Source organism: Schistocerca americana, chromosome 1 (genome assembly GCF_021461395.2).
Source record: "Schistocerca americana isolate TAMUIC-IGC-003095 chromosome 1, iqSchAmer2.1, whole genome shotgun sequence".
NCBI classification, from domain to species: domain Eukaryota; kingdom Metazoa; phylum Arthropoda; class Insecta; order Orthoptera; family Acrididae; genus Schistocerca; species Schistocerca americana.
The window spans coordinates 259377844-259402839 of NC_060119.1; the positions used below are offsets into that span (position 1 = coordinate 259377844).

General features: G+C 41.5%; 1 protein-coding gene across 1 annotated transcript in view; it reads left to right on the forward strand.

Moving 5' to 3' along the window:
* LOC124624503 (4-coumarate--CoA ligase 1-like) overlaps positions 1–24996 on the forward strand; it is a 77288-nt gene that overhangs the window by 39800 nt on the left and 12492 nt on the right. Inside the window, exons 4-6 of the mRNA XM_047149114.1 lie at positions 93–261; positions 4795–5073; positions 21830–22027. Of these exons, the coding sequence (XP_047005070.1) occupies positions 93–261; positions 4795–5073; positions 21830–22027 (646 nt within the window). The remainder of the gene's footprint in view (positions 1–92; positions 262–4794; positions 5074–21829; positions 22028–24996) is intronic.

Genomic DNA, 24996 nt, shown 5'->3' on the forward strand with positions numbered 1-24996 from the left:
TTTTTACAAATAGTATAAACAAAATTTTTACATTTCAGCGTTTAGAAGAACTTGGAATAGTTCAACTGAGCAGTCGTCGTTTGTGATTTCAGGCGAAGTGATGCTATTTTTGGAGGAGACGACATTGTTTTGTTCACAACGGGGTTCTTCTGGGTCAGTGGAACGCTTTTCACGCTTTGGAGTATCGATACCGGCATGAAGTTCGTCGTGACGCCTGAGTTCAGTCCTCAAACTCTGCTGGAACACATCGAGATGTCTAAGGTTAGACACCAATTAAAAAGACAGTCTAAGTTTCAAGTACGGTTATTAGCACGTAGTATGTAATGCAGCCGTACTCACCATTTCAGTCCCATACGTAATCTAAATAAAATATTAGTAAATGCCTTTTTCCCGCTTTTTTTAAAGCTCTTTCATAGTAGATTTCACACTGGTCTGGCTCATCGTCAGATAGGAATCGTTTCTAAAAGAAATACATTCCATTCACGTACGCATTTCGAAGCAGACCTGCTAATGTATAATTGCATGCGGTGTAACACGCATGGATTGTAGATAAGTAACAAAAAAAAATCATTCGGAAGTACGTTATTGAGGACTGAATAAAATGCAAGCAAAAAGTGTCCATCTCCTATTTTAGATTAACAGTTATGGAGTTGGTGCCGATCACAACCATACGGTGACTTGTTAAGAACAGTGCTTCCTGTTGCATCGAGCAAAGCCATTCTCGGCCCAAGCGCAACGGACGCTATCCTAAGATACGTAACACACACTTTCAGCTCATAGCGTAGTCCTTACACCGCTCGTGATGTGAGGTTCTGCTGAAGTGCTCGTTGCGAGCAGTGCTTCTGTTAAGGGGTCTGTTGTGGATGAATCACGCATGAAAAAATATTTACGCTTAAATTTCAAACTATTCAATACCTCTCGTTAACGATGAACGTGAATCAAAACATTTATTAGTTTCTTAATTTGACACAAATATTCGTGTAACAAGTGACGTAGTCCAGTTGTATAGAGGGCTCGAAAGGTTTCAGCGGTCATCTTTTCACACAGAATATAAATCTGACTCTCTTGTACACAGGTTTGATTTGAACTGAATTATCTTGAATTCCTAATAGTTCGTAGCCTTTCCATTTATCTCTCGTCACGACAAGACAGAGAGGAAGTTGAAAATTGGATCACATTTAGCAGAATAATGACAGAAATTATAATTAATATCAATAGCAGTCGCTATTTAATTTAGTGATTAATACTAGTTTACAGATTCTGTGCTTTTCATACTTCTGTCCCACGTGCAGCTTGTAAAGTAGAAATATGTGGTGGAACTCTGTAGATTGAAATTAACGTTAGAATTTGTTCGATGGTCGTCGTAAGGCCGCTGCAAACCTTGAAAAACTCTGAGTCCCGAAAGAAGAGATTTCTAAGCTTATCATGCGTAAAGAATGGCAAGAAATGAAAAACGAATCTTTCTAAAAGAGGGGCGCAAAATCATTCACCAATAGGTGGACGTAAGGGTAATGTTTAAAAGCACTGTGCCGTGGACTGAGTAAGAACCACATATTGGACTTGAAAGTGAAGAGATTGTAACAGCTATCTTTGATTTTAAAATTTCAGGGGACGAATGCACAAGTACAAATGGGTTAGGATTAAATTTAGCTATCTGGGCCAGTGTAGACGGAAAACTAATTACCTTTAGGTACCCATCGTTATAGAAGTGATGTCGACACTGTATGCTGCAATATTTGCGTCGCTAATAGTACCCTCAGGCACCGGTGCTGGTAGGGCGACGTAGGGTTGAAACAGAAGCATCAGTGTGCATTACAGTTGCAGATGGTCAACATGGGTCTGGAAAAGGCGAGCAGGGCTGTACTCGTAAAGCTGTTTTACCAAAACAACAGCAATAGTCTGCTGCTCTTCGCGATATCGACGCATTAAAGGAACACAGAGAGATCTTCTTTCTTCATTAGAACTGAAGACACGACTTGTAAGTTCGAATTAACTTGCGATTTAGGAATTACTCCTTGAATATCTCAACGGCCAACTGCACTACAAATTGCTGAAGGAGTTACCGTTACGTTGGTTGCGAATGCTGGACACAGTGTGCGATTTCCAAGCAGTGCGCGATTTGTGCCACGGCAGCTACCGTTTTCAAAAGTGCCGCGAACAATTGTCCTGTAATCTCTAGTGCGGTTCCAGGCTGTCGTGGATGCAGATGTTTTTTGCCCTCCTGTAGCGTGATCGTTAACATGTGTGTGACTGAAACGGCAAAGAGTCAACCTAAGACCACTACCAGTTTGGTAACAACCTCACAGCTACCTGCTCAGCTTTGTTGAGCACGTTACAAATGTACCTGTCAGAACTTAGCCACAAATTCAGTCCGGTGGCTGCTCCAGCGCCAGAAGGGAGGCAAATGCAACCCAAGTCGTGTCGAAGGTGTTGCCTAGTTGTCAGACGCTAGAGCAGCCATCAGGACCATTTGCTGTCAAAATATCTGGAGACATATTTCGAACGTGCTCAGCAAAGGTGCATGGGTGGTATTGATGGTGTTGCCGAACTGGGAAGTCCTAGAGGGACACTTTGTCGCTTTATTCATGCACACGTTAATGTTGCAATCCCGCAGTATCGTGCCACAGGGTGGTAGAAAACAGTATTGTTGAAAAACCACAAGTGTTTCTCTCTGCTTCATATGTAAGTGACGAGTAAAACAGATGAAAGTGTTCTGGTGAAACGTGAAATGACCCACCCACTAATAATAATACTACTACACAGAAATTGCAGATTTTATTCACAAGTGAAAAATACCGTATTATTTTTCAGATCTACGAAGCAGAATCTTTAGATCTGTTAAGGTATATAAACTTTATATGCTCTGATGCGTCCTTTGCAGCACAGGAATAAGTAGGTATCTGTTTCCTTCGGGTTCTGTATAATGATAAACGACAACTAGCTGTCTTCTTTCTCTGTATTTCATAGCTAGATGACCTAGATAATTATGCTGGTATTATTTTGTTGGGTTTGGGAATTGGAGATTTGTGGTAAGGTCTTATGGGACCAAACTGCTGAGGTTATCGGCCCCTAAGTTTACACGCTACTTAATCTAACTTCAACTCACTTACGCTAAGGACGACACAAACACCCATGCCCGAGGGAGGACTCGAACCTCCGACGGAGGAACCCGCGTGAACAGTGACAAGTCTCAGACCGCTCGGGTACCCCGAGCAGCTATTGGGATTGAAGCTGGCGTTCACACGCTTTTCTTTTGCAATTATTCTGCGTCATAAGTGCTTCAGTAACCCTAGACCTTTCTTTTTCATGATCATTGGTGTCTTTTTAATACGCTTTTTCACTCATCACTGCATCAGCCTGTAAACTTGCGACACAATTCTTCTACATGCACCTGCACGAAATGTACCAGTCCTCATTTTACGCTGCTATGTGTGTTTAAAATTGTCCTTAATAACAGAGTACATTCGATGATTTGTAATATTTTTTATGAAGTCCATTGTTTACGCGCGTAAAGCGGCAAGAAGAAGCATGGAGACTTCGTTCCTAGTACCAACTTAAAGCAGTAACTTCCCACTGTATACACGGAGATACCCAACACACCAACGAACACAACTTACAGTCTTCTACCTTGTGTAGTCTCACGAACAGTAACTTACAAATGGCTCTGAGCACTATGGGACTCAACTGCTGAGGTCATTAGTCCCCTAGAACTTAGAACTAGTTAAACCTAACTAACCTAAGGACATCACACACACCCATGCCCGAGGCAGGATTCGAACCTGCGACCGTAGCGGTCTCGCGGTTCCAGACTGCAGCGCCAGAACCGCGCGGCCACTTCGGCCGGCCAGTAACTTACACCTTACGGCACAAAGTCAACACAGAATCTTCGATCTGGTTCCATTTGCAAGCAGTAATAGTTTTGTATCCGCCATGTGACAGAATAAACGTGTTGTTGAAAAACTTCGTAGTATGTAATCAGGAATTTAATTGAGTGATAGTGAAAAACCTGTGTTTTGCAGTAGTGAATCCACTTTTATAAATCAATTAGTGACATAAATTTTATTTCTCCCCGAATCAGTTCAGTTACTCTTCATCAGTTATCGGAGGTGTTCAGAGCGATAGCTTATCAGCTTCCAAATTTATGGATTGGATTGTTTTGGGGGAAGAGAGCAAACAGCGAGGTCATCGGTCTCATCGGATTAGGGAAGTACGGGGAAGGAAGTAGGCCGTACCCTTTCAAAGGAACCATCCCGGCATTTGCATGGAGCGATTTAGGGAAATCACGGAAAACCTAAATCAGGATGGCCGGACGCGGGATTGAACCGTCGTCCTCCCGAATGCGAGTCCAGTGTGCTAACCACTGTCCAAATTTATGGCGCGGCTCTCCCCCCCCCCCCCCCCCGCCCCTCCCCCGTCAGAGGTTCGAGTCCTCCCTCGGGCATGCGTGTGTGTGTTGTCCTTAGCGTAAGTTAGTTTAAGTTAGATTAAGTAGTGTGTAAGCCTATGGACCGATGACCTCGGCAGTTTGGTCCCTTAAGAATTTACCACCAATTTTTCCAGATTTGTGTTGTGGAAGACAGTTTCCAGTTATTGATTTTCTTGTAGTACGAGTCATTAAGATTCACAGCCTTATGAATTACGTATTTTACACTCTGCTGTATGCAAAATTTCTTGCGGTTAAACTTAATCTTGTTTCTTGTTGTGCAAAGCTTTCGAAATCTTGGTCTTTTCTTAATTTGGCTACACTTTGGCCATTAGTCTAGCATGAAGAGTAACAGGAAAGTTGTTTTACAGCCCACCGTTATGTTCATGCCGCCGAACCAGTGGGTCTCGCTGGCCCGACATTGTCCGGAGGACCGACTGCGGCCAGCGCTGCAGCAGGTGCGCGTCTGCATGACGGGGGGCGCCGCGCTCAAGGCGGAGGCGCACGCTTGGATAGAGGCGCGCACGGGCCGCCCGCTGACACAGTGGTACGGCCAGACAGAGGCCTTCCCGCTCTGCATGGTCGTCAACCGCCAAGCGCCGGCGCCCCATGGCTCCGTGGGCCGCGTCAGCGCCGGGATGCAAGCCAAGGTACGTGCAGCAGACAGCTACACGCTGGCCACGCGAGTGACACCTCAGAGTGTCGCTTAATATTAGTTACGAAGAGATCACGGCCAGTGTCAACACCCCATTTTCCAGAGACTTTGCTCAGTAGACGTGGAGTCAAAATACGCTACTGCCCATTAAAATTGTTACAACACGAAGATGACGTGCTACAGACGCGAAATTTAACCGACATGAAGAAGATGCTGTGACATGCAAATGATTAGCTATTCAGAGCATTCACACAAGGATGGCGCTGGTGGCGACACCTACAACGTGCTGACATGAGGAAAGTTTCCAACCAATTTCTCATACACAAACAGCAGTTGACCGGCGTTGCCTCGTGAAACGTCGTTGTGATGCCTCGTGTAAGGAGGAGAAATGCGTACCATCACGTTTCCGACTTTGATAAAGGTCGGATTGTAGCCTATCGCGATTGCGGTTTATCGTATCGCGACACTGCTGCTCGCGTTTGTCGAGATCCAGTGACTGTTAGCAGAATATGCAATCGGTGGGTTCAGGAGAGTTATACGAAACGCCGTGCTGGATTCCCAAGGCCTCGTATCACTAGGAGTCGAGATGACAGGCATCTTATCCGCATGGCTGTAACGGATCGCGCAGCCACGTCTCGATCCCTGAGTCAACGGATGGGGACGTTTGCATGACAATAACCATCTGCACGAACACTGCGAAGACGTTTTCAGCAGCATGGACTATCAGCTCGGAGACCATGACTGCGGTTACTCTTGACACTGCATCACAGACAGAAGCGCCTACGATGGTGTACTCAACGACGAGCCTGGGTGCACGAATGGCATAATGCATTTTTTCGGATGAATCCAGGTTCTGTTCACAGTATCATGATGGTCACATCCGTGTTTGGCGACAACGTGGTGAACGCACATTGGAAGCGTGCATTCGTCATCGCCATACTGGCGTATCATCCGGCGTGATGGTACGGGGTGCCATTGGTTACACGTCTCGGTCACCTCTTGTTCGCATTGACGGCACTTTGAACAGTGACGTTACATTTCAGATGTGTTACGACCCGTGGCTCTACCCTTCATTCGATCCCTGAGAAACCCTACATTTCAGCAGGATAATGCACGACCGCATGTTGCAGGTCCTGTACGGGCCGTTCTGGATACAGAAAATGTTCGACTGCTGCCCTGGCCAGCACGTTCTCCAGATCTCCCACCTACTGAAAATGTATGGTCAATGGTGGCCGAGCAACTGGCTCGTCACAATACGCCAGTCACTACTCTTGATGAACGGTGGTATCGTGTTGAAGCTGCATGGACATCTGTACCTGTACACACCATCCAAGCTCTGTTTGACTCAATGCCCAGGGGTATCAAGGTCGTTATTACGGCGAGAGGTGGTTGTTCTGGGTACTGATTTCTCAGGATATATGCACGCAAACCGCGTTAAAATGTAATCACATGTCAGTTCTAGTATAATATATTTGTCCAATGAATACCCGCATTTCTTCTTGGTGTATCCATTTTAATGGCCAGTAGTATAAGTGAACTCATGGATCACCTTATACGTAGATACTCGACCGTTTCTGAGAAACACGAGGTCAAAGCTTTCGACACATTTGGGAGAAGCTTATACTCTTTTACCGCGTGATGTCCTAGACGAAATGGTGCTAAAGTAGTTAGAGTAGCAGCTTCTTAATTTTACGCCCTGTGTTCGAAACCTGATTATTACTTTTATTTTGGTTTTTATCTACGTACCCATGTATGTAGAATATTACTACACAAATGTTTCCCACTGTATATTGATATAACGTTGTCCTTATTCGTCTACTACTTCAATGCCAGATGAATGAATTAAAAAAGAAAAAAAAACTTTGCGATTGTTTTTGGTGAAATTCATGTAGGGTATCTTGATTCATAATCAGCTACAAGTGCCATTTTTGTTAAAAAATGAGACGTTACTCACGACTTACCGCGAAATTTTCGCGAATGTTAACGGCAGTTCTTTCCCGAATGAAATTCACACGATGAAATGTCACTGTGGCAAACCTGCTTTCACGCTATGCTCGTACTGTTCGGAATATCTGTATTTCGAATGTGTCTGCAACCGGTGTCATCCAAGGGAATGCACCAAATCTTCATGAAGAACAAAAATGTGAAAAAATATAATAAATAATAGAAGTATCGATATGACAATGAAACATCAGATATATATATTATATAGTAAATATGTAATATTTTTCGTGAAATCCAGTTGTGATTTTATGATTAATATTGAAACCCAGGTAACAGGTTCATGATAAGAAAGGATCAAACATCAACAGTTGGAAGGGAGACCCATCAAATTGCTCATTATTTTCATCAAATAAACATTTATTTAAGAAAAACACACTAAGCAGTTAAATTTCAGATTAATAATATGAAAACCACCAAAATTATAGTGACATATAAAATGACAAACTAGTGAAACTAACCAATATAAGCAAAAGGGAACAGTATTCAATAAACCCAAAACATCTGACTTTGTGAAAAGTAAGAATTAAATTTAAATCATACAGTAAAGGGAAACTACATTTACCAAATACAGAGCACATCCGATTTTATGAAGAACAGTTATTAGTGGGTTTGAACACTCTTCTTTTATGAACAGTAAGAGGATAATTTGCAAAGGTTCCTGAGTTAATCTCGCTAAACTCCACAGCCCACAACCCTCGCGGCAGTCGCTCAACCCAGGTATAGCTCCAAGGAACAAGACGTCTACTCAACTTACGTCAGGTATAACAGACGACGGGGCAAAGCGCTCTCGCGGCAATAACTTAGACCTAGGGCGATGGGCAGGATGCCACCAAGGTAGCGGCCCAGAACTCACGGCTGCATACACCAAGGTAGACTAGCGTGCTTCGCAATCAGCTGTGAACATAAATCACAAGCGATACAGCACCGTAATAGCAAACTATACACTAACAAACGATGAGACCCGCTTCAGCACGAGAAATACAATTCCTAACCTTAGATAAAGCAATTAGTTAAAGCCAAACTTAAATACATAAACTAATGTAGTACACAGGATGGTCCATTGATCGTGACCGGGCCACATATCTCACGAAATAAGCGTCAACGTAAAAACTACAACGAACGAAACTTGTCTAGCTTGAAGGGGGAAAGCAGATGGCGCTATGGTTGGCCCGCTAGGTGGCGCTGCCATAGGTGAAACGGATATCAAATGCGGTTTTTTAAAATAGGAACCCCCATTTTTTATTACATATTCGTATAGTACGTAAAGAAATATGAGTGTTTTAGTTGGACCACTTTTTTCGCTTTGTGATAGATGGCGCTCTAATAGTCAGAAACAAATGGCTCACAATTTTAGACGAACAGTTGGTAATAGGTAGGTTTCTTAAATTAAAATACAGAACGTAGGTTCGTTTGAACATTTTATTTCGGTTGCTCCAATGTGATACTTGTAGCTTTGTGAACTTATCATTTCTGAGAACCCATGCAGTTACTGAGTGATTACCTGTAAATACCACATTAATACAATAAATACTCAAAACAATGTCCATCAACCTCAATGCATGTGGCAATACGTGGAACGACATTCTTCTCAACAGCGAGTAGTTTGGCTTCCGTAATGTTGGCACTTGCATTGACAATGCGCTGACGCATGTTGTCAGGCGTTGTCGGTGGATCACGATAGCAAATATCCTTCAACGTTCCCCACAGAAAGCAACCCGGAGACGTCAGATCCGGTGAACGTGCGGGCCATGGTATGGTGCTTCGACGACCAATCCACCTGTGATGAAATATGCTATTCAATACCGCTTCAACTGCATGCGAGCTATGCGCCGGACATCCATCATGTTGGAAGTACATCGCCTTTCTGTCATGTAGTGAAACATCTTGTAGTAACATTGGTAGAACATTGCGTAGGAAATCAGCATAAGTTGCACCATTTAGATTGCCATCGATAAAATGGGGCCAGTTATCCTTCCCCCCATAATGCTGCGCCATACATTAACCCGCCAAGGTCGCAGATGTTCCACTTGTCGCAGGCATCGTGGATTTTCCGTTGACCAATAGTGAATTTTATGCCGCTTTACGTTACCGCTGTTGTTGAATGACGCTTTGTCGCTAAATAGAAGGCGTGCAAAAAATCTGCCATCGTCCGGTAATTTTTCTTGTGCCCAGTGGGAGAACTGTACACGACGTTCAAAGTCGTCGCCATGCAATTCCTGGTGCATAGAAACATGGTACGGGTGCAGTCGATTTTGATGAAGCATTCTCAACACCGACGTTTTTGAGATTCCCGATTCTCGCGCAATTTGTCTGCTACTGATGTGCGGATTATCCGCAACAGCAGCTAAAACACCTACTTGGGCACCATCATTTGTTGCAGGTCGTGGTTGACGTTTCACATGTGGCTGAACACTTCGTGTTTCCTTAAATAACGTAACTATCCGACGAACGGTCCGGACACTTGTATGTTGTCGTACAGGATACCAAGCAGCATACATAGCACACGCCCCTTGGGCATTTTCATCTCAATAACCATACATCAACACGATATCGACGTTTTCCGCAATTGGTAAACGGTCCATTTCAACACGGGTAATGTATCACGATGCAGATACCGTCCGCACTGGTGGAATGTTACATGATATCACGTACTTAGACGTTTGTGACTATTACAGCGCCATCTATCACAAAGCGAAAAAAGTGGTCCAACTAAAACATTCATATTTCTTTACGTACTACACGAATATGTAGTAAAAAATGGGGGATCCTATTTTTAAAAAAACGCAATTAATATCCGTTTGGCCTATGGCTGCGCCATCTAGCGGGCCAACCATAGCGCCATCTGGTTTCCCCCTTCAAGCTAGACGAGTTTCGTTCTTTGTAGTTTTTCTGTTTGATGCTTATTTCGTGAGATACTTGGCCTGGTCGCTATCAATGGACCAACCTGTATAAACCCCTTCACAAGTCTTTTAATAAGATCAGGGAAACTCACTAAAATTGACAGAGATACTTAGAATGCACTTTGTGGTTCATAGTGAAAACATACGCCTCTGTCTAGGTAAGATGATAAGAGAGTACATGTAACTGAGAAGGTACAGTACAAACAGAGCAGTTGCAGTTAAACCGCATGAGGCATGAATAACAATTTCTAAAAAAAAGTCTCAACAAACACTCGATAAAGCAGAAAATTTTACTCAGTGATGGCCCTACGAAATTCAGTTATGACTAAAACACATCAACTTACTAAATTACATTTAGGTTTCAAATTCATAGTCAGTACCTGATACAATAGCGTAACATTGCCACCGGGTACAGTGGCAGTCACCGGTGTTACCACTTCAATTCATAACATCGCATCCAACATCGCACCCCAAGCGGGTGTACAGAAGCGGTTTACCAATTAACAGAATCACGTGGCTTCAAAAAAGACGTACTAACAACCATTGGTCACTTTCAATCCAAGGCAAATTAGAATGTCAGTAGGCAGTATGCTACGGCGCACTCTCACCACCGTCAGTTATCCATTTAACGCGTTTTAAAATAACGGGAGGAGGTTCCCGTCACCACAATTCCAGAGGACGACCTTCGTCACCTTGGCCAACGTTTGACAAGTCGCTCGGCGATCCTGCTGGGTACATGCGTTGTTCAACTCAAGTCTGCCCAGCCAAACACAGCCAATAGGCACTGCTGCTCCAGCCCCCCTCCTTCTGTCACGTGCCGTTCACAACCCACTGCCGCTGCGCCGAGCCTCCCTACCTCAACCAGGAAAACCAAAGATGCGTCGCAATGAAGTGACTATCGATACCAGTGCCAGAGGTAGCGCGACGCTGACCGCTAATTCACCATTTCGTCTGAGGAAATTGTCTGGTAAAAGGCACATAAAGTACATCGAAAACATTGACCGTCGGTTTTTCAGAAACTGTCGAGTATCTACCAATAAGCCGAGACATGTATTCGCTCGACTCCTCTTCCGCTGAGTGAAATTCCTGGGAAACTGGGTGATGACACTTCCCATGCTCTCCTCTTTAGCTACATATGCCACTGTTGATTTTCACAATTGCAGACGAAATGACGAATACTTCATTTGTAGTTGTACCTTTCTGGATTTCAGCCATCTATCACAACCAGCGGAAAAATGTTCCTATCGAAGCACAAAAAGGACGAACATGCTCCTGTTTATTAAAGACTCGACTGGAAAGTTGGATACCAGCTGCCTCATTCTACCAACACAACTTTTTTAAACAAAAATTTTCCCGAGTATTGTGGCAAGCGAACAATTTCGCATCCTTTTTAACGTGCAACCCACCTCTGACTGTCACAAGCTCCATCCTATAAGTCGCTCACACCAATCCACTCCAAGTTGCCCTTTCTCGATCACTCATTCAGCCCAACTCATTGCAGTTATCTCTTTGTGTCTAACTATCTTGCAGCCGCAGTCTGCTTCGCTTTATCCTACTAATACTGTCATTGTCACTGTCTTGCTCTTCCTCTCTCTCTCTCTTACTGCTACTATCTCGCTTGATCCTTCCCACTACTGCTGTCTCTTCTGCCAATAACTCTCTTCCGCGTTTTCATTGTCATACACTCTGTCGCTCATTTCACTGCCACTCACCCACTGCCATTTTCTTCGTCTCATTTTTCCTCTCCCACTGGTACTGTCTCTTTAACTCTTTTCCTAGCGCTGTTCTGTCACAATCACTATGTTCCACTGCCACTGTGTCCCACTATTTCTCTCACACTCCATGTGCGTACTTCGATCTTCTACACCGTAACCGGTGTGTACTAACCTCCAGTATTTATTATTTATTCGTCTCTTTTCCACCGGAACTCTCTCGTTCTCCCTCAGCATAAAAGGCGCAAATATGTTCGCATGCCAAAATATTTGGGAACATTTTTTAAGCTGCTGAGGAAGGTAGAATGAGGCAATGGGTACAACATTTTCCACTATTTTAAACCGGAGCGTATTAGCCACTTTGTGCTCTGATACGAACATTTTCCTCTGATTTCCTTCGTTTCCACCGAGCGAGGTGGCGCAGTGGCTAGCACACTGGACTCGCATTCGGGAGGACAATGGTTCAATCCCGCGTCCGGCCATCCTGATTTAGGTTTTCCATGATTTCCCTAAATCGCTAGGCAAATTCCGGGATGGTTCCTTTGAAAGGGCACGGCCGACTTCCTTCCCCGTCCTTCCCTAATCCGAAGAGACCGATGACCTCTCTGTCTCGTCTTCTCCCCGAGACAACCCAACCTACCTTCGTTTCCCTGCGACAGCAGGGCAGGTCATACATAGGAAAAGTACTTCATATGTCGGGAAAATTTTGATAATTTACGTATGTGGAATTGAAATAATGCAAAAGTACTTTATTGTACACTTTAGATCGGACTTTATGTGCGTAAAAATTTTGCATGTGAGTCAGCACAACAAAATGGGATTCCCAGACGCATTCTAATGATAATGGAGACATTTTACAGATTATTTTCCCGTGCTACGTCATTTAATAACCAACGTTTTCGCCTCATACTGGATTTCATGTGTACAAGTAGGGTAACTTCGAACCTGTGTATTTCGGAAACGGATGAAGATATCATGAACATTTTCAACATTGTTCGAAATCGGGATCACAGAATAGACAGTAAAAATTGCGGCCATTTTACTGTTCATTTCATATTGGAATCCTCGGCTCGGTTTTGGTACCCAAAAACCATGTTTTTCTAGTTTTCACAGGAAACTCCCGTGAACGAAATGGTGCCTCCATTAATCACTTACAGTGCATCGTAGACCGCATTTAATGCGAAAAGAACCACCCGAATTGCTCCATTTTCCTATGTTCGAGGAAGTGTCTAATATTCTAACTTCTATCCTGTACTGTAGGATGGCTACAGTAAAAAATCCTTATGTTTGGTGTACAAATAGTCCCCAGTTGTCCAAAACACTCGACCCTACCCTTCTGTCATCAATAGAGCCCGAGGTACGAGCCCCGGTAAAGCTCCGTTTTTGTACGTGACATTTTGGGGAACATAAGCAGAGCATGTTGTATGCACACCGACACTAAACAGCAGAGTGGGTTAAAGTGAATAAACATATACTTACTAATATTTACTATTAAAAATTGTCTTGATCACGATTTATTTATCAAGGTGACCGGTTTCGACCACAACTGTGGTCATCTTCAGACCATTGAGTAGGAACCTCTTTCTGTTGGGAAAAAAAGAAAAACAGTATTTCTCCAACAGAAAGAGGTTCCCACTCAATGGTCTGAAGATGACCACAGTAGTGGTCGAAACCGGTCATCTTGATAAATAAATCGTGATCAAGACTGTTTTTAATAGTAAATATTTGTAAGACATTGATCACTGCCTCTCCCATAATGTATTCAAAAGTAATGTACTTACTAGTTTTTCACTTGTCAGATCCGGGGTATCAATTTAACGATGAAGTCAACAATTTTCTACTACCTAACACGTGCTACCAATGGCTAGTCAAATAATCATCTAAGGAAGAGAAATACAAATGATTTCAGGGTAGATCTAAAATTTGCCTTGCCGTCTGTTACATATTTTATATTATTGCTCTAATGTTAAAAAATTTGTGGCTGCATATTCAACTTCTTTCTAAAGTTCATAACTGACGCTATGTCTCAGGAACAGAGAGCCATTTGTTGTAATAAATATAGAAACACTATCTGGACCACAAGTTTTTATTTACTTACTTCCTGTTTCAATCTGCGCTGTAGTTTCTCTTCATGTCTGGTGCGGCGAAGAGCATTTTGTCAGCATTGTGTGAAACTAACAAAAAAATAAAAAACAAGGTGAACTGCAGAGCAGAACACCATCTAGCAGTTCTCTTTGACAGTGAAGAAGTGTGCAAGCACTGGTGTCGGTAAATAAGGAGACGATTTTTTTGTTTGTTCGTTGTTTCTGAATCAACGATATTTTCAGAAATGAATGTATAGTGTGTTTCCTAAGAGTCGTCAGGCGCATTTTCTCTGGTGTTTCGGCAGAAATTTGTGACGTGTAACTGGAGTCACACCAAACAAATACTGCTCATAACTTCTCATGCAACGCCCAGTATCGTCGGAAACCGTCGGTTTGTATCCCGTTAAAAATGAAGTTATTTTTAAAGCGGAATTTTCCGCGTCCATGAGATGGAGGGGCTCCAAATTAGTCTGATGCGATATTTGTTTTTTCGATACGTATTAATAGCGACTGTAAAACAAGAAGTAGCGCAGGAGCGACAGCATGGCCATAGACTGGGCTGACTGTCACCCCCATGCAGGAGCGGTGAACATTCACTGCTGCAGAACTGGTTATCCTTCGTATTTTACTCTCCCTATTAATACATATGGATAAAAAAAATATCACTCTGGACAAATCTGGAGTCGCTGTATAGAATGGGCACGGAAAATTCCGCTTTAAAAATCATTTTGTTGGTAACGGGAATCAAACCGAAGATTCCCGTCGTTACAACACGTCGGTTAAAAGATGTGCTGAGCAGTGTTTGTATTAACCGGCGCAAGTTACACATTGTAAAAATGAAATTGGTAATATCTGCCGAAACAGCAGGAAAAATGCAGCTGACTACTCTTAGGAGGGACACCCTCCACATACACTGATCCAGGACTGCACCGACAAACTTTGGCACATGTTGAGGGCTGCCTTTCGAGTACTTTGCTACATGCGACCCACGGTCTCCGGCGGCTCGTGGAGATTTTTGGATTTCGTTTGGTTTCTTTCTGTAGTTAACTTTGTAACTGCATTACACTGAAATTAATTCATGGCAGTGCAAATGTCGATGACATGAAATGTGCGTCATGTTTCCATTCCCTCACGGTACCTGCTACCGATATCAAGGATGCCCTCTATAAGTCGTTGGTCGGAAGATTGCGTAGGTACTGCTCGGTTTTGTCTAGACATGTCTTTCGACAGCGTTAGGTGGGCGTTAACAGTCATACACAGCAGTACTTTGATTAGCATTCCTGATGAAGATGATGGTGGACATGAGCCGCAAGTATGGGTTCATGTAAGTGCAATAGAATTTTTTTTTAATTTATTGACTTTCGCAACCTATTCATACAGCCATGGAAATGTTATATTACAATTTATTTTGACAATTCAGAGTATACATCGGTTTAAGTCGTACTCCGTCGCGAAATTAAATAGCCTTAACAAAGGACAGATTCCGACGTAAGACAAATTTTACGTCCATAGTATAGTGAAATGCGTAAACCAGATGAAAATGTAACACAGGATACACAAGCGGGTCTGGAAACGCTCTGGGCAGCGCTGACACGACAGCCTGATTGTAGCCCGCGTTACGGTCCGACAACCAGGACTGGGGTGCCATCTTATTTCATAGCAGGACCCGTATGGTTGTCATCCACGGCATCCTTACAGCACAGGAGTACGTCAACGATATTCTACGCCCCGTTTTGTTCGTATTACTACCGTCCCATTCTGGGCTTACATTTCAGCAAGATAATGTCTGCCCACACACGTCTAGATTTTCTACTGCTTACTTTCGTACTTTTCAAATCCTACCTTGGTTAGCCAGGTCGCCGGATTTCTCTACAACTAACAATGTTTCGGGCATTATGGACAGGGCCCTCCACCCAGTTGGGGATTTTAATAATCTAACACGCCAATTGGCCAGAATTTGCCACGATATTACTCAGGAGGACATCCAACAACCCTATCATCGTCAAACTCAGTAACAACTGGCATAAGGACCAGAGATGGACCAACGAGTTATCGACTTGCTCAATTTGTGAAGTTTATTCTCGTAAATTAATCACCCAAATTTTCTGAAGTTGTAATGATTTTTCTGTCTCTCCACGTACATGGTATCTACCGATTTCTTTCGCATAGTTTCGTGACGCGTCCGCTCTTTTTTTGTCTTAGATTGTACAAAAAGTCAGCAAATGAAGCAGCATCTAAGAGAGTACAGGCGTCTAAAAACTTAGTTTGCCAGAAAATGTAAACTGCTGAAGCAGGAACAGCTAGGTAAGAATTTCAGTGGTGTAGAAGTATGCGTGACTATGAGAAACAGAGATGATGCCTATGGAAAAATTGAAGAGATTTTTGAAGAGAAGTTTAGTAGTTGTATGAATATGAAAAGCTCAGATTGTAGTAAGAAACGAAGGGGTAGGCTGAAAAGTGGGAGGAACAAATATTTTTATTTATTTATCTCACAATGATATACGATTTGTCAAAGTAATATGCTGCAAATAAATAGGCCATAATAAACAACACATAGCATACGTAAAACGCTTTATGAGGATAGAAAAGGTATTTGAAATTAATTATAGCAGTCTAGGTCGCAAACACGGTTACATAAATGTGACCAGTTTCGATCAACACATGATCATCCTCAGACCTACAACTGTAATGTAAGACACGATATAAATTAGAGGGATACATAAAAACACTTAAAATTAGCTGTAAAATTATGAAACACAAATTATCTATATTGATGGACAATAGCAGTGCATGGAGCATGAACCAGTGAACGACGATAGTCAACTGCTGGAGAGAGTGGCGCACCGATTTCTTAAATACTGCCTACAGTTGACAGCATGATGTAAGCATTAGCCAGTCAGGCATACGTCGAGAGAATTATGTACAAAAAGATGTAATTATTGTGAAGAGAACGTCAAAATTACGTAAAATATTTTGCAATAAAAAGTAAACGGCTTGTTAATACAGCTATTGTAAAATAAATACACTAAGAGCTTTAAAAAGGAAAAAAATACGCATCACATTCGTTTACAGGCTACCTGAAAAAATAACTACAATCTTATTGATGTCTATGGAGATGGTGAACGCCATTCCAAAGATGTAGCAGCAGGGCGATTTCCAAGGAGACGGCTTTGAGTATCGATAAGTGATGTCCAACAGAAGACCTTCCATAGACGCATGAAGTTGTTGATTGTTGTGGAGATGACACACGCGGATCTTGAGTGGTTTCCATCGAAGCACCACAAACATCCATAAATGAAGTAGAGAACGCTCCATCGATGTAGCTTCAGTATAGAAATAAGCAGTTCGTAGCGATCTATAGCAACAGTTGCAGATCGTAGTATGCTAGCAAGCAGTAACAATAGTGGTATGAGAGGCGAGCAGTATTAAAGGAACATACGTTCCCGTATTTCTAAAATGAATTAGTGAAATTTAATCTCAAAAAGTAATAAACTAAAATGACTCGTTGAAGAACAAATAGAAATTAAAAAGGCAGTGCTATGGCTGGAATATGCGGTCAGTAATTTGTAAATCTAATTATACAAATATGTAAACAACATAAAATTGAAGAAAACATGTTATGAACCAAAACATTGAAATTCAATAACAAAGAAGAACAATAATATGGGTTATAGTAAAAAGAGTGCGAAGAAAAGTGTAAAACAGATTTGCACATTCGTCAAATCAAAACGACAGAGAAAGTATTTTAAAGCAGAACGTCGAAAAGCTCAAGGAAATGTTTGTCATTGAAGTCTAGATTTTCGTTTATAATAGGTGAGGCCTATGATGTGAGTAAATTTCGATTTCTTCAAACGTATGAAGAAATAGTCCTTTAGGTGCATTTCGTAAAATTTTCATATTGCTAGAAATGCAAGCTTCAGAGTGATTATGCTCATCACCTTTTAATGTACTTGATCCAGACCGTTATAATTAATTTCAAATATTATATTGAGCTCACTGATTTTTCTAGTAATGTTTTCAAAAATAAATAAAACATTTAGTCTATGGGGATAAGAAAGGTGGTTGGCAGTGGCCCTGATTAATAAACCACCGACATTTACCCTACCTGTCTAGGGAAACCACAGAAAACCCAAATCAGGATGGCGAGAAAGAGCAGATCCGTGAATATGTGGTCAGCGTCTTGACAGATACACTGCGTCATTCGGTAAATCTCTGTTGCATAATATTCCTTTATTTACACACAACTTGTTTCAGGTAACTTGCAATATAAAACATAGTTTCGTTCTTCATTGTTGCTCACAGAATACCCACCGATGACTTCTAGACAATGTATTTTTTGTTTCTTTTTCTTGGGTTCTTGTAGCTCTAAACTGGCCCTTTTTCTAGGATTATGTACAGAATTCTTAGTGCAGTACTTAGTAATATTCCCCCTGATATGCACCACAAGTGGTGGATGTAATCACTTGCTGCAATGATGATGATCAGTTTCTTAAATGGCTCTTTACAATGATCTCGACTACTACTTCCAATTATTATTCTTGTGGCCCTTTTCTGCACTTAAAAAATCATGTCTATGTTTCGTGCCTTCGATCCCCAGAAAAGAATCCCATAGTTAAGAAGTGGACATAGTATGTCACCACAAGACATCAGCTAGTGCAAACTAATGCTAACATTCTAAGAGCATAACGTACTGGTGACATACATTTTGGCCAGTATATTTGTATGTTTGTTCCACGTTATCTGCCAACCAATGCTGATCGATAAAAACTTTGTGTTTGTTACATAGTCTATAGATTTATCATCTATGCTTAGAATGACAGTGTTGCTTCTCCTTTATGGTATAGTACATAATGACCGTTGTCCTAATGTTCAAAGTCAATTTATTATGTATTGTCCAGTTGCAAACATTCTTGAGGGTTTCATTTTCTATCTGTAACAGGCGTTCTGATGTTTTATCAGTTACTATGATCTTTGTGTCATCGGCAGTGAGAACATTTTCTCCATGACTTGCGTCGTCTGGAAAGTTATTGATATGTATACTAAGAACTAAACTGAAACCAATACACTAGCCTGACGTATACCTACGTTTATTCATTTCATGTCTGACAGTTGGTTTACTAAAAATTTACCATCAGCAGTCTTGTAAACTATCTCTACTTTTTGCACCCTGTTTTGCAAAGTAAGACTGAATTCTTATACATAGCGCTTCTAGCTTGCTCCATAGCATTTAATGTTCACGAGTTCAAAACCCTTGGACAAGTGTAAGAAAATGTCCGTAACACAATCATCCCCGTCAAGAGTTTCAAGTATCACTTTTATGTACTCTGTAATTGCCAGTACTGTACTTCTCTCATTTCTGAATCAAACTGTGCTTCATTAAAGAGGTTATCAGTTTAAAGTAAGCACTATCTTGTCAAAAACAACATCAACGATTAATTTTGAGCACATCAGTAATGTTTTCCAGTAAATATAACCACAATTCAAACTTAATAAGAACGCCTGAAGAAACTCTCCACCCTGCTCACTTCCTACTCCCGCCTTAGAGTACCACTGTCCACCACCTCTACAACAACCTCTAAACCTTCCGCACGTCCCCTCATAGCCCACAAACCCTATCTCGCAGACCTACTACATTTACCTCACCCGCCAAAACTACCTGCCACCACAACACAGAATGCAGAACATTAACAGATCCGACGCACAATCACGAACTTTTCGTTTAAAAGTCTTAGCCACGTAGTCTTTTCCAAAGGACTCACTTTTTTACCCACTCCGAAATTCAATCATGCGGAACTTGTTAAAGACCTTCTCTCCTCCTCCCAGTCCCGATGGTGGAAACACTTTTTCGCCACCAACCCTTCCAATCAGACTCTATAAGGAATCGTTAGTGATGCAAGTGAAGAAAAAACATTACCTAATTAATAAATGTATCTTGTTCACGTTGTTTGGCTTGTGTAGAGTTTTTGGTTGTTATTAGCTTCAACTGCAGTCAAAAATAAGCTTAAAATAGATGTACAAAAATTTGCAAGATGCAGCTATCACCAGATTAGACTTTTATTGTGCACCAATTCCCAATTAAGTAATCTAACTTATTTGGTGCATAGTATACCCTACTGTGATCCAATACTTCACAGATTATGTTAGCCACTTCAAGGAACTGCAAAAAACGAGGTAAATACGCTAAATTTACACGATCAAATTATAATGTGTGTATAGAATGAGCAATTTTAGATATCAAGGAAATTTTTTAAGCTGGCTAAATTTTCAGTGAAGTTGTTCCATTCCAATTTGGTATGTTTAATACTAGTAATCATCCACTTCTTTCCATATGGCTTTAGCTAAAATGTTTTCGTTATGCGAAAGATCTAACAAGTCAACTGTGTCAATAAGAACACGATACGGTAAGATCATATCCTGCAGTATGTTTCCTGAATTACTAATAATATCACAGATTCTGAAATCTGAGAATATACAGGGTGAGTCACCTAACGTTACCGCTGGATATATTTCGTAAACTACATCAAATACTTACGAACCGATTCCACAGACTGAACGTGAGGAGAGGGGCTAGTGTAATTGTTTAATACTAACCATACAAAAATGCACGGAAGTATGTTTTATAACACAAACCTACGTTTTTTTAAATGGAACCCCGTTAGTTTTGTTAGCACATCTGAACGTATAAACAAATACGTAATCAGTGCCGTTTGTTGCATTGTAAAATGTTAATTACATCCGGAGATATTGTAACCTAAAGTTGACGCTTGAGTACCACTCCTCCGCTGTTCGATCGTGTATATCGGAGAGCACTGCGACATACATCGCGTATCTACAGAATGATCTGCCAACGTTGCTCGAAAATGTCCCACTGAAACCGCGTCGACGTATGTGGTATCAGCATGATGGTGCACCTGCACATTCCGCAATTAACACTAGGCTGACCCTTGACAGGATGTTCGACGGGCGTTTCATAGGACGTGGAGGACGCATAAACTGGCCATCCCGTTCTCGTGATCTTACACCTCTGGACTTCTTTCTGTGGGGTACGTTAAAGGAGAATATGTACCGTGATGTGCCTACAACCCCAGAGGATATGAAACAACGTATTGTGGCAGCCTGCGGCGACATTACACCAGATGTATTGCGGCGTGTACGAAATTCATTACGCCAGAGATTGCAATTGTATGCAGCAAATGATGGCCACCACATTGAACATCTATTGGCCTGACACGTCGGGACGCACTCTATTCCACTCCGTAATTGAAAACGGAAACCACGGGTGAATGTGTACCTCACCCCTCATGGTAATGTACATGTGCGTCAGTGAAAAAGACCAATAAAAAGGTGTTAGCATGTGGACGTAATGTGCAGCGGAGGAGTGGTATTCAAGCGTCAACTTTAGGTTACAATATCTCCGGATGTAATTAACATTTTACAATGCAACAAACGGCACTGATTACGTATTTGTTTATATGTTCAGATGTGCTAACAAAAGTAACAGGGTTCCATTTAAAAAAACGTAGGTTTGTGTTAAAAAACATACTTCCGTGCATTTTTGTATGGTTTGTATTAAACAATTACACTAGCCCCTCTCCTCACGTTCGGTCTGTGGAATCGGTTCGTCAGTATTTGATGTGGTTTACGAAATATATCCAGCGCTAACGTTAGGTGACTCACTCTGTATATGTTCACATTACTACACAGTTCAAAAAAAAAAGAGCAATTCTTGGTTTAAGAATGTTCGGGTCATCTGAAAAAACCTTGTTCTCTCCTACGTGTTATGTCTCTGCCGTCTTCCTACCAGAGAATTGATGCAAGTTGGTCTTGCGGTTTATGAAGTTTGCGCATGGCAAAGTAAATCCATTTTTCACATGGGCTGGAACCGATAGTACGGGTAATCGTGGTGTTTACCAGAACAAACGACTAAAATGAAAGCCTGCTGGGTTTCACGGGAGAAATTTCTCCAGGTATTTGTCCTGGACTCAGTGCAAGGCGTTAATTGAAGTGTTGGCTCTGTGCGCTCCTAAGATTTTGGACTGCTGTGTCCGCAGATATTGGACTTACAGACCGGGAAGCGTCTCGGTCCAGGAGTCGACGGCGAGCTGTGCTTCAAAGGATGGGGCTTATCAGAGGAGTACACGGACAAGGAAGGCTGGGTCCACACTGGAGACGTGGGCCACTATGATGAGGATGGCAACTTCTACGTCGTCGACAGAGTAAAGGAACTCGTCAAATACCGCGGTGTCCACGTGAGTTCTAGTTCTGGAGACTAGAATCCTATCCTATTCTCTGCTACGTACATTAGATTTACTCGTTGTGAGTAATAACTGCAACAGTTTTCCACATTACTTCGTGTAAAACTATCCTCTTGCTTCTAAAGCATACTTCAGCGTAAAATTGAATTAAAAATATATATAAACTTCATTAAAATACACAAGATTGTCGCTTGTAGAGTTCTCATAATTTCGAGACAGAATTGTTTCAGAATATTTTTTAAAATAATTTGTTTCGATAAGTATAGGAAGGAAGTCTTTAATTCGTGTATTATATGGAAGTATAAATGACTGATACACTCTTAATGCACATGTATTTCAGTCTACTTTTGCTTCACCTCTACTGCCAGTCTTTTTTTTGTGCTCAGAGATATATGCAAGTAAAATGTGCCTAGCACGTGCCGTGTGGCGACTGTATACAATATGGCAACTTCTCCTTCACAAATACATCGAAATTAGCTTTTAAAATTAAAGATACTTGTTAAATGAATGATGATGGCAGTAAATTGGAAAATTTGGTAATGTAGTTTCTAGCAGGAAGTTCAGTTGTAGTAGATGGTAAATTCACCAAAATTTCATATGAACAAATGGACGATCATTTATTCATTACGAAGCACACGAAATCCTTATACATTATCTTGTGCCACATCTTTTTTTCTTCTACAACACTGTATCATTGCCCTTTTAAATAACATATTTACTTGCATAAGAACATCACGCTGGGTACACAAGCTCTTTAGCTATTCCTATTAAATTTTAACTCATAAACAACATAGATTCACTTAAAACTACTTCCAGCATTGATGATTAGTTTCTGACATCTTCTATAGAGTCTCCACCTATCTCCCGCTCAACTTGTCACCAAACTGTCAAATGAAAGCAAGTGTGACACTTTCGTTCAACTCACTACCTTCACTTCAATCCAAAGTCCACGCATTGTAGTTGTTGTTGTGGTCTTCAGTCCTGAGACTGGTTTGATGCAGCTCTCCATGCTACTCTATCCTGTGCAAGCCTCTTCATCTTCCAGTACCTACTGCAACCTACATCCTTCTGAATCTGCTTAGTGTATTCATCTCTTGGTCTCCCTCTAAGATTTTTATCTCCCTCTACGATTTTTACCCTGCACGCTGCCCTCCAATACTAAATTGGTGATCCCTTGATGCCTCAGAACATGTCCTACCAACCGATCCCTTCTTCTGGTCAAGTTGTGCCACAAACTTCTCTTCTCCCCAATCCTATTCAATACCTCCTCATTAGTTATGTGATCTACCCATCTAATCTTCAGCATTCTTCTGTAGCACCATATTTCGAAAGCTTCTATTCTCTTCTTGTCGAAACTATTTATCGTCCATGTTTCACTTCCATACATGGCTACACTCCATACAAATACTTTCAGAAATGACTTCCTGACACTTAAATCTATACTCGGTGTTAACAAATTTCTCTTCTTCAGAAACGCTTTCCTTGCCATTGCCAGTCTACATTTTATATCCTCTCTACTTCGACCATCATCAGTTATTTTGCTCCCCAAATAGCAAAACTCCTTTACTACTTTAAGTGTCTCATTTCCTAATATAATTCCCTCAGAATCACCAGACTTAATTCGACTACATTCATTTATCCTCGTTTTGCTTTTGTTGATGTTCATTTTATATCCTCCTTTCATGACAATGTCCATTCCACTCAACTGCTCTTTCAAGTCCTTTGCTGTCTGTCACAGAATTACAATGTCATCGGCGAACCTTAAAGTTTTTATTTCTTCTCCATGCATTTTAATAAATACTCCGAATTTTTCGTTTGTTTCCTTTACTGCTTGCTCAATATACAGATTGAATAACATCGGGGAGAGGCTACAACCCTGTCTTACTCCCTTCCCAACCACTGCTTCCCTTTCCTGCCCCTCGACTCTTATAACTGCCATCTGGTTTCTGTACAAATTGTAAATAGCCTTTTGCTCCCTATATTTTACCGCTGTCACCTTTAGAATTTGAAAGCGAGTATTCCAGTCAACATTGTCAAAAGCTTTCTCTAAGTCTACAAATGCTAGAAACGTAGGTTTGCCTTTCATTAATCTTTCTTCTAAGATAAATCGTAAGGTCAGTATTTTCTCACGTGTTCCAGTGTTTCTACGGAATCCAAACTGATCTTCCCCGAGGTCAGCTTCTACTAGTTTTTCCATTCATCTGTAAAGAATTCGTGTTAGTATTTTGCATCCGTGGCTTATTAAACTGATTGTTCGGTAATTTTCACATCTGTCAACACCTGCTTTCTTTGGGATTAGAATTATTATATTCCTCTTGAAGTCTGAGGGTATTTCGCCTGTTTCATACATCTTGCTCACCAGATGGTAGAGTTTTGTCAGGACTGGCTCTCCCAAGGCTGTCAGTAGTTCTAATGGAATGTTGTCTACTCCCAGGGCCTTGTTTCGACTCAGGTCTTTCAGTGCTCTGTCAAACTCTTCACGCAGTATCGTATCTCCAATTTCATCTTCATCTACATCCTCTTCCATTTCCATAATATTGTCCTCAAATACATCGCCCTTGTATAGACCCTCTATATACTCCTTCCACCTTTCTGCTTTCCCTTCTTTGCTTAGAACTGGGATCCATCTGAGTTCTTGATATTCATACAAGTCGTTCTCTTATCTCCAAAGGTCTCTTTAATTTTCCTGTAGGCAGTATCTATCTTACCCCTAGTGTGATAAGTCTCTACATCCTTAAATTTGTCCTCTAGCCATCCCTGCTTAGCCATTTTGCACTTGCTGTCGATCTCATTTTTGAGACATCTGTATTCCTTTTTGCCTGCTTCACTTACTGCATTTTTATATTTTCTCCTTTCATCAATTAAGTTCAATATTTCTTCTGTTACCCAAGGAGTTCTACTAGCCCTCATCTTTTAACCTATTTGATCCTCTGCTGCCTTCACTACTTCATCCCTCAGAGCTA